Here is an 11,042-nt window from a genome sequence, read left to right on the forward strand (position 1 = left end):
TGAGCAGACTGATGGCAGTTTCTGGTCAGGCTCGGTTGTTGGGAAGATGTTCCTTTTCCCTCTCCAAGCAGCAAGAGGCAGCATGAGTGAAGGAGACACCAGGTAAATAAATAACCCAGGGCAGTGAAGCAGAGTAAGCACGAATGCCCAAAAAGCAGTATTCCTACTTAAACATATAAATGCATATGTTATAATAAGAAGCCAAACTTCAATAAACAAAGTCCACAGAAATTTCTAGGGTCCTTTAAGACAGTACATGGAGGACAGTCCTTTTCAACAGTTCTTACAGTACAAGGGTTGCTGCAGTCTAGCTGTGACAGGCTGAGTCCCAGTTTGCTTGTGTTTCATCTCCAGTTCAGACTCTGTGTGATGCCTTACATTTAAAATGAAATACAGCAGTTCTTATAAAGACTAGAGCCTCCTGGGGATAATTGAATTGAACGTAGATTAATGCCGTTGTGTTTTAAATCGAGCTGGAAGCTCTGTGATAAAACTTCTTTGCAGCTGCAGATGATTTAACTTCTTTTGACAATTAAACTTCTGTTGGGACTTGTGGGGAATTTGCAAGTTAACCAAGCAACAGGCATCATACTTAAGTAGTCATTAACCCACTGCTGGGACCAGAGTAGGTAGTACAGATTTGGGATAAAACTACAGGAGGTTTAATCAGGCCACGGATTTACATGGCCTAAATTTAGACACCCCAGTTCAAAGAGATAGAATATGACAGAGTATGATGAAGTAAAAAGTTATCTAAGGATGAATCCGTTCAACGTGATCTGAGAAGCTTGTCAACTGGGAGGAGAAGGGATAAGAAAGTGAACGGCAAAAATCAGGTCTGTGACTTCAGTCTTTCATCTGGTAACCTGATGGTTGCTTAGTCTGTGGTGGTTTTGAAATGTCTCTTAGCTGTGCCATGAAGTGTGAGGTTAAAAACATAACTTTTGTACTAACAGTCCAGCACGCTGGAGAACTAGATTACTGTTAAATTCTTGGGAACTCCTGGCAATTTAAATAATGACTGAAATGCTATTCTTATTGTTGTTGTAAAGGTTGTAGAAAATGCTGAAATCTCAGGTGTACAGCCATACCAAAGCATTGTGTTTTACACTCACTTTTCTGCTTGTAGTGGAGAGCAGTGACTTGTCCAAGACATGGGGTCTATAGATCTGTCAGAGGCAGAAGGCACAAAAGCCAGCAGTGCTGTCTCATGTAGAACAAACCTGTGGTGCAGCCACCGAGTTCAGTTTCATGTTGTCTGCTCATTTTGAGAAGTACTCTTGATTCATTAGCCCAGTGGGAAGAAAATGGGAAGAAAATGGGAAAAAACCCCTTTAATGTCTGAACTCTGATAAGTTATGCTCGCTTTGCAAAACAAGTTATTTACCATTGCAGCTCTCTCTTCTAGAAGGAGCTGGGGTTGGAATAGCAAAGTATGATGCAGGCTTCTAGGAAATGTCTTGGCAGAGCCTGAGATGAGGAAAATAGCGGTCAAAGGTGTCATGTCCTGACAGAGGACAAGGACAGCTTCCACAGTACAAGTCAAAAAACAATGTTTTTCCTTATCCTAACCTACATCCCTAGATCACAGCTTCTTTCTGAGATTTTTCATAGACATCCAGGACTCGCAGACTCTTTCCCATTGAGTAAGCCAAAAAGTGTCTTTTTGCTGAACAGATCCTGGGCAAAAATGCTGCCTAGATACCATTTATGGTGCCTCCACTGTGTCCCCACGTGTGCTTTTGTGCTAAAAGCAAATGGACAGGCAAGTATGTGAGGTCAGAGGGGAGGAACACTCTTCCTCAAGGTTCCTTCCCTCTCCCTGCTGGACTCTTCGCAAATGGTGTGGGAACAGAAGTGGGGGAAATGAGAACAAGAGTGAAAGGGAACAAAACTGCCAACTGACAGAAGGTAAATGAAGAAATGCAGCCTGAAAATATAGAGAGGGGAGTTTTTAAAAAAGCACTACAACGTGTGAGCTAAGTTTCTTCTGCAGGTCGTTACGCTGGAGTGAGAGCAGTGCAAGCATTGCTGTCGTTCCTTTTGCATGTCTTTACTGCATTCCTTTTCTGTGCTCAACTGTCCATTTCTTCATTAATTCTTCCCAGACTCTTAAGCATTTTAGCCAAGTCTTTTGACCATCTTTCTTGCCCAGCATAAGAACAGGCCTTTCTTGAGCATACAAACTGCAGTGCAGACTGGGGCTTTCTTTTTGCAGAGGGAACTGGGTAACTTCAGAATAATTAGCTGAAATTTTCTCCCCTCTTCTTTTTAAAGACAATTCCTCATCTCTCCAAGAAGATGAAGAGATAGATATGGAGGCTGTCAACTGGCAGCTGAACAACACCTCCATGAATGGGCATTCATCTACCCCAACCACAGTTCGCTTTCCCAGCTGGGTGACTTTTGATGACAATGAAGTCAGTTTTTCACCACAGAACCTTTATCCCTTGAAAACAGACACCCCACCTGCAGAAACACAGACTCCAGATGTTAACTTTAACCTCACTGCATCCTTTAAAAAAAGAGAACGTCCTAAAAGCACGTTGGGGGACCTCTCCAAAATTCAGAAACTAGATCTCTCCTCCTTAACCAAGTTGCCTTCCGTTGAAACCCCGCCATGGAGTGCTACTAATCCCTTCCTGGATGAATCTCTTCGAGATGTCCAGCCCTCACCCATCAATCCGTTCAGCTCATTCTTTGAGGAGCGAGACAGGCGTTCCAAAAGCTCTTCTGTCTCCAGTGCTCCAGGCAAAAGCCAAAGAGACTCTCTCATTATTCTACATCAAGAGCCTGATACCATCAGTTTCCATGAGACAAACAAAAGTGAAACCCACACAGATGCTGTAGAGCAGCTCAAGCAACTCCAGATTGGAGACCCGGATCATGTGAGCAGCCCTACCTTGCCTGATGATGACCCCATGATGCCATATGATCTGGATGCAACCTTATTTAACCTAGCACCAGCTCAGCCAAAGGACGGGTGGCCAATGATGCTCAGGATCCCTGAGAAGAAGAACATTATGTCGTCCAGGCACTGGGGACCCATATACGTCAAGCTGACTGAGAGTGGATTTATACAGCTTTTTTATGAGAAGGGACTGGAGAAACCTTTCCGGGAGCTCAAACTTGAGATCAACCATGAGATTTCCGAGCGCAAGCTGCAGAGCTACGATGAGAATGGAAGGATACACAGTGTGCGGTTGGACCGCACAACCTACAAGGAGAAGAAGAAGTACCAGCCCAAACCTGCCATTGCTCACACAGCAGAGAGAGAGCAAATTATCAAGCTGGGGACTACAGATTATCAAGACTTCCTTAGCTTCATCAATGCTGTACAAGAGACGTTGATGAACTTGCCGGCCTCATCGACAGATCTGAGCACAGTGGGACTAAATTATCAAGAAGAAGAAATTACAGTGGATGTTCGGGATGAGTTTCATGGCATATTGGCCAAAGGAGACAGTGTGATTCTCCAGCACAGTGTGCTGACCCATATCTATGTTCTCAGCTTCCTCTCTGGCCTGGCAGAATGCAGACTGGGCCTCAACGATATCCTGATCAAAGGGAATGAAATAGTTGCAAGGCAGGATATCATGCCCACGACTACCACGAAGTGGATTAAATTATACAGCTGTCGGTTCCATTCCTGTGTGGATGAGGACGTGTTCAACAGCTCCCGTGTCATCCTGTTCAACCCTCTGGACGCCTGCCGGTTTGAACTGATGCGGTTCAGAACTGTCTTTGCTGAGAAGACTTTGCCTTTTACTCTGAGGACAGCTGCCAGCATCAATGGTGCTGAGGTGGAGGTGCAGAGCTGGCTGGTGATGTCCACCGGGTTCTCTTCCAACCGTGACCCTTTAACTCAGGTCCCTTGTGAAAACGTGATGATCCGCTACCCGGTGCCGAACGAGTGGGTGAAGAACTTCCGCAGGGAGAGTGTCCTGGGGGAGAAATCTTTGAAAGCCAAGGTGAACAAGGGGGCTGCTTTTGGATCAACCAGTCTGTCAGGTTCTGAGCCAGTGATGAGAGTGACTTTGGGAACTGCCAAGTATGAGCATGCCTTTAATTCCATCGTGTGGAGGATAAACCGACTGCCTGACAAGAACTCAGGTGAGTGGCACATACCATCTCTGCAGGGGTGTAAACTAAAAGCACCTCCATATTTTGGAAGATAGGGAATACTGAGTTTACATGGTGAGGGATAAATCATCCTCTGCAGTGTATCAAAGGACATCAGTTGCATGAAGCGTTTATCCGACCCTTCATTGCAGTAGTTTTATGTCAAACGTTGCTAACAATAAAAACAGGTTTAGGTTTTTCTGGATGCAAAAATACACCTTCTGTCTCTGCTTTTATGAGTACCAGGCATCTAACATCTCTGTGTGCTCAGCACTGGTACTGGAAGCAGTTTTTTCAGGTGGCTTGCAGAGGCAAGATGCGATGCTGTGGGGCTGAGCGACAGGACCAGATAAATCGCTGTAGTTCCAGCAGGTATGGTGTCTTTTCCATGCACTGCCAAACCTACTGGGCCAATGCTGTATACTTCAGTGCAGACACCACAGCTAATGCCTGTGAAGTATCTGGAATAGGGTTTTTAAGAGGACAGAAGATAGCATGCAACCATTAAAAAAGGGGAAAAAAAAAGACATTTCCAAACACCAGTTAGTGGCTGTGTTTGTGTCATCAGTGCAGACAGGTAAATCCAGCTTAAACCTGAAGACAGCATACAAACATCAAACCCACAGGACTTTCTATTTCTAGTAACATGTTCATAATTAAACATTCAAATAATTTCCCTGTGGCCATTGCTGCTGATCCCTCTGGCCGTGGCTGCCAGTCATCCCATTTCCTGCCTTTCAGCCGTGGTGCCAGTAAAGCTAGGCAACTTGGGTTTACTTCTATTCATAGAGAATCCTACTTAGTTTCTGTGATCAAGACTAGCTTTTTACAAATGAGATGGACATATCAGTATTAATGCTGTAGTAATGCAGCTGGGTGCCTGGGGCGGGGGGGGCAGGTCTGTATTCAGTGTTCCCTGAAGGGAAGTTCAGTGTTGTACCAGATTTGGTGCTTTCTAAGGACATAAAGTTTACCCTGGGTTTGAGCTATAGAGTTAGCAAAACCGTGATCCAAGTCTTCTAATGTTTTGGATCATACTTCAGCCCAGTGACACCAGCTTACAGCCTGAGTTACAAATTTTGAGGGATATCACTGTCACAAGTGCCAGGAGGCTCCACATTTCCTGTAGCACAGGGTGTAAGAAGGGAGAGCTTGGGAACTCAAGAAATGCTGCAGCAAAAAGTTAACCTCGGGCTGTTTTTGAGCAATAACACGCTGGTGAGGAAAATCTCACTGTGCCATCTGCATGAGCTCTGGGAACTAGATGCTGTGAAATTGAGCCTTCTGCGGCATCTTGTCTCCAGAGATCTTAGTATACTGCACAGACATTGCAGCTGGGAAAACAACAGCCCCCAGACTTTAGCACAATCACAGAACATGCCAGTAGCAAGCTGGGAGAAGAGGCAGACCTGCTGGCTCTACTGCCTCCTGCAAGGTGATGCTGCCTTAACCATTGCTACACTGAGGGAGATGTTGATCTATGTCTCTTGTTGCCTTGATCTGTCCTGCTCTGAGGCTTTACTATATCTCTGTACACCCTGTGTCAGTGAGCTCACAGACTTGGCACTGCAGTTGGAGCCCTGCCACAGAGCATCTATCCATCAGTGTCAGCAGGCAGAGCGCAGGTCAGTCAGTATTTGTTTACATCCTGGGAGGAAGAGAGCGACCTCACCCCTCCGGTCAGGTCAGATGGAATTTCAGGGAAAGGAAGGGCCTTGTGAGCACTGTCTTGGCCAGGACATAGGAGGTATGTGAGAGAGAGGGAATCCCAAAGTGATGACAGGGCTTGCCAAATGTAGTTTAAATCTGACCTTGCCTCTCAGGGACTATTTACATGGAATCATAGAATCACAGACTGGTTGGGGTTGAAAGGGACCTCAAAGATCATATAGTTCCAGCCCCGCTGCCATGGGCAGGGACACCCTTCACTAGATCAGGTTGCCCAAAACCTGGCCTTAAATACGTCCAGGGATGGGGCTTCCACAACCAGTTGATAAAGAAAACCTATTTACAGGCTCTGCAGAGCTTCAGTTGCAGCTCACTGGACTCCACGTTTGTTTGGGGTGTGTTTTACTGGCAGAATATTAGGGAAACATCCCCCCCACCCCCTTTATTTTTTTAAGCCTGTGGATATCCATCCAGGTGTGTTAAAGAGTGGTTGCTGGTTCCATGTGTCCAGTTGAAATTATGAGGAGTTTAAAAGCTCAGATCTCCAAAGCCCCTGTCGTGCAGCATGCTCAGGCCCCAGTTAAACACTTCCCAGTGCTGCCTTCACACGCGTCCATCCCAAAACCCAGGGGGCACACGGCAGCTCAGGAGTGCAGCAGCACAAGCTGAACAAAGTTTTGTGGCTGTGGATGCTGCTGTGGGCTTCCACCACAGCCCAGGCAGTCTGGAAGAGGGAGCACCCCATGGCAAAGGAGAGGGAAAGCATTACAACCAGGAGTCTGCTGAGACTAGGGCAGGCTGAGGAAATAGAAGGGGAGCCTGAGAATGGGAGCTGTTTGCCAGTACTGAGCTGCTGAACGCAGAATTACTGACCCAGAAAGGACTCCTTTTTAAGCTTCTTCATAATGCAGAGCCAGAGCACAGCAATTCCCAGGTCTGTGCAGTGGCACCTGCACATGCTGTGGCAGAGGCTGAAGTGCACACACCACCTGCATGCATCCACCCCAGCCAGGCTCCAGAGCTGTCCAGGAGCCAAAGCCCTGCCGTGCCAGAGGGCAGAACCATCTCCCTGAGAGCCCGTGGGGCTGCTGCTAGCCCATGGCAAGTGAGGCCATCCTGAAGGTCTGCTGTGTGCCACTGCTTTTTATCCACAAGAAGTGTGCTCCAGGTATGAAAAGTTGGGAAGCACTGTCAGACACCCCAGTTCACTCTAGAATGTGGGTGACCGAGTTAGCACTCTGCCTGGGACAATGAATTCCAATGAAGGGCAGGTGATGTATGTTAAAGCTTGCAGAACTTGAGCTTTTATATCTGCTCAACATTGCACCCACTCATTGCTAACTTGGCTCTAGCTGTGGTTCTGTATGTCCTCTCGTTGGGTTTGCTGCACAGACATAAGTTTATAAACCTTCCAGCCAATGGGAAACTCTGCCTGGACTGTTTGTAACTATGAGGTTGACTCTAGATGAAATTTTTACCCAGACTTACACGGAGTTGAATATTTTTCCCAACTCTATTTCAGAGGTTGTGGGATGCTGCAATCCTTAAACCCTGAAAAGACTGCTCAATTTCATCCTGTTGGGACAAGTAATCTCTCAAAATCCCACGTTTTGCTTTTCAAGCTTCATCTCAACACGGCTGACTTCTCAGCTGAGCTGTGGATGAGGAGCTGACTTCCTTTCCAAGGCCTGGGCTTGCAAGTCCTGCACAGACTGTGTTTTCCTCTTCTTCCCAGGGGAAGCTTCTGGGCTTTTCCCACCCTGTTCCTTTTACTCTGCTTGCCTTCCTCCTTCCTTGTCTCTGTCCTGTACACCTTGCTGAGCAGTATGGAGAACAACTGCCCCAATGAACAACTACTCAGAAATCCCAAAGCCTATAATAGTAGCAGACAAGGATGTCATTTATTTATAAATTACTGTCTTTTACACATACCTAGATAACAGGGTTCCTTCAATCAGAAACCCAAAGGTGGCTTTGAGGGCTCTTGTCCTTATTTTGCAGACAGAGGAACTGAGGCATGGACCTTAAAGCTTAAATGGCTTGCTCAAGGGCTTAGGGAGTTGGCAGCAATCAAAAGTAAAACCAACCTACCTTGATTAGCAGTCCTGACTTCAATTTTTAAACGTTACCCTTGCCCAGCAAAACAAAGGGGGAAAATAGTAACAAAGGTTATTATTTACAGATGACAGACCTGAGCATGATTACTCCCTCACCTTGCCATCCCTAAGGACTAGCCACCCCGCCGTGGATTAGAGTAAAGAATAAGCAGTTATTTCCAAGCTCTGCATAAATTTGCTTTTGTCCTTATCCAGTGTATTTTCTTTTGCTAAAAATGGGCTAACAATTTCACATACACATGAAACACCTGCCAAATCTCCCCTTTCCTTATTGTTAGTACTTAACATTTCAGAAGCATCTGACACAAAGTACTTAGCACGTTACATACATGGGGGAATCAGAGGAGGGGAAATAGCTTTACCCTACTGTTCTTGCTTTACAACTTGTATTTTCACCCACTAAAAGCAGAGTAGAGTGACTTGCAGCGCTTTTTGCAGTTTGTTTTAAGTCCTCTGGAAACTTCAAGAGCGTTGAAACAGGTAAGAAGATACTGTCACTTGCTGTGTACCAGTTCCACCCAGGCAGATGCTTGCAGTTCCATGATCATAGAATCATAGAATCATAGAATGGTCTGGGTTGGAAGGGACCCCAAGGATCACAGAGCTCCAACCCCCTGCCACAGGCAGGGACACCAACCTCCAGGCCTGGAGCTACACAAGGCTGCCCAGGGCCCCATCCAACCTGGCCTTGAACACCTCCAGGGATGGGGAATCCACCCCCTCTCTGGGCAGCCTGTTCCAGCCCCTCACCACTCTCTCTGTAAAAAACTTCCCCCTAATATCTAATCTAAACCTTCCCTCCTTTAGCTTTAGTCCATTCCCCCTTGTCCTGCCATTATCTGCTCTTTTAAAAAGTCCAATCCCCTCCTGCCTATAAGCTCCCTTCAGGGACTGGGAGGCTGCAATGAGGTCCCCCCACAGCCTTCTCTTCTCCAGGCTGACCCAGCTCCCTCAGCCTCTCTTTGTAGGGCAGGTGCTCCAGCCCTCTAATCATCCTTGTGGCTCCTCTGACCCCTCTCCAACAGTCCCACATCCTTCTTGTACTGGGGGCCCCAGCTCTGGACACAGGACTCCAGATGGGGCCTCACAAGGGCAGAGTAGAGAGGGACAATCCCCTCCCTGTCCCTGCTGGCCACTCCTCTCCTGATGATGTTGCTCCTTCCTAGATGCTGTGTCTTCTGATCCACCCAACACAACTCCCACATCTGTTTCCTCTCTTTTTTTTTCCAGCTTCTGGCCATCCTCACTGCTTCTTCTGTCACCTGGAGCTCGGCTCTGACCGGGAAGTGCCTTCCAGTTTTGTCCGCTACGTCGAGGTGGAGTTTGACATGCCCACCACTTCTGCGTCCAAAGCCACCGTCCGGTCCATCTCTGTTGAGGACAAGACCAACGTGAGGAAGTGGGTCAACTATTCAGCACACTACAGTTACAAGGTAAAACTGAGCCCGTGGCAGTCACCATGGTTACTCTGCATGCTTCATTGTCTTGAAAAATGTGGGCAGGCAAATGAAAGGACGTGGGCAGATGAGTTGGGAGTCTGGCACATGCCAAGGCTCTGTGCGGTAGCTACCGGTGTGCAGCCGACTGACTCATGGCAAACAAGCAGGGGATCATCCCTCAGTGAAGATGGAATGCACTTGCACACCACTGCTTTGTGAAAGACCCTGCACATGGCCAGCTGCTGGGGCTTAGCTGATGCTCTAACAGCGAGTCTTGCTTGGTCTTCATAGAAGATGCTACAGTGGGAGTGCTACAGCAGACAGAAGGATCACGTTGTTTCTCTGCTGAAGTATTTCTTCCTTCCTGCCTGCCCCAAGGAGAGGAGCAGATGGGGAAATGCACTATGTGTATACCTGCCAAGAATCTCAGTATGCCAAAATTTGCATGTTAGCTGATCACACAGCAGAGAAATTGGCATACTACCTGCCTTCTTTAAGAGCAATGATCAGAGATACCTAAAAGATTCTCATGGCAAGTATTTGTAATGGTAATTGTCATTTCATGTTGAGTACTCTCTTGGATTTCCCAGAGATGGTATTTGATCTTCCTAAGTATCCCTTTTAAGAATTAAAGGTTGGACTGTCCCTGAGTTTTCAGAGGTCTTGAAATTTAGAACACAAATGTAGATGTGCGTTTTGAAAATTAATCTCCTTGCTGTATACAACAGTCTTTGCAGACTTGAAAATTGAGCCTAGGCTGCTGTCGCTTGGGAAGACATCTACACTCTGCAGATTTGGTTCTGGGTTTGGCTCAAAGTATAGATGGGGCTGGTATTGAATATAGAATCACATGAGACTGCTTCTCTACATGACATTATCTCTTCTGGAAATGATGTCATAACACTGTTGACTCATAGAACTGTTTGGATTTGTCTGAAAACATAGTACAAAAATCCAGCTCTCCCCCTCAGTCTATTTCTTGTCACAACCCGCTGGGTTTACTGAGAGTTTCTTCACCTGAGCAGGGAACAAACTGCCACTAAGGAAGGTTTTTTTTTTTGAATCTTTTGTTTTCCCTTCTTACTACAAACGTTCTCCCTCTTTCTCCTCTGCCAGGTTGAAATAGAGCAGAAAAAAAGCTTGAATGAGGATCTGAAGGGAGAAGATACTGCAGATGTCAATGAATGTGCCACACAGTGAAGGAAGACCAGCCTGCAAGTCCCAAGAGGGGTGGTCAGATTAACAGACCTGTAAGAAAGGACTTGCAGGGGGTTTGGTATTTTTCTTTAAAACAATTATGGGGTAGTACTTCTGAAATAACGCCCTGCAGAGTATTCTTTTGCCTTGTGACCATCCCTGCTTTGAGAAGCAGCTTGTTAGTGCTGTGTTTGGAGTGGACCCATGGGCTGTTGCTGGAATGATTTAAGCACAGGTGGGGTGTAGACAGAGTGACTGATGTTATGGTCAAGCCTGCCTTTTCTGCCTCTTTGCCATCGAGGTTCTTCTGCACGTGGCCTGGCCACCATCACCGGCGAGCCAGCAAGCAGCGTTACTCTCATGCACAATCTTGCCCTCCTAGCATGGGGGGGTTTGTATGCTTGTTGGTCTGGTCATTGGCAAATTCACTTCCTTGTGAGCTGCCAAATAAAAGCCAGAGAGCACTGAGCATAAAAATGATACAGAAACTCACTTCTGA

The 11,042-nt window shown here is 46.6% G+C and overlaps 1 protein-coding gene across 1 annotated transcript in view; it reads left to right on the forward strand.

Annotated features, from left to right (window-relative positions):
- STON2 (stonin 2) overlaps nt 1-10,804 on the forward strand; it is a 49,581-nt gene extending 38,777 nt beyond the window's left edge. The window contains exons 4-6 of the mRNA XM_084262776.1: nt 2,278-4,113; nt 9,138-9,340; nt 10,463-10,804. Of these exons, the coding sequence (XP_084118902.1) occupies nt 2,278-4,113; nt 9,138-9,340; nt 10,463-10,546 (2,123 nt within the window). The 3' untranslated portion in view covers nt 10,547-10,804. The remainder of the gene's footprint in view (nt 1-2,277; nt 4,114-9,137; nt 9,341-10,462) is intronic.
- The last annotated feature ends 238 nt before the right edge of the window (nt 10,805-11,042 follow it).

Source organism: Gallinula chloropus, assembly GCF_964237585.1.
Source record: "Gallinula chloropus genome assembly, chromosome: 4".
Lineage (NCBI taxonomy): Eukaryota > Metazoa > Chordata > Aves > Gruiformes > Rallidae > Gallinula > Gallinula chloropus.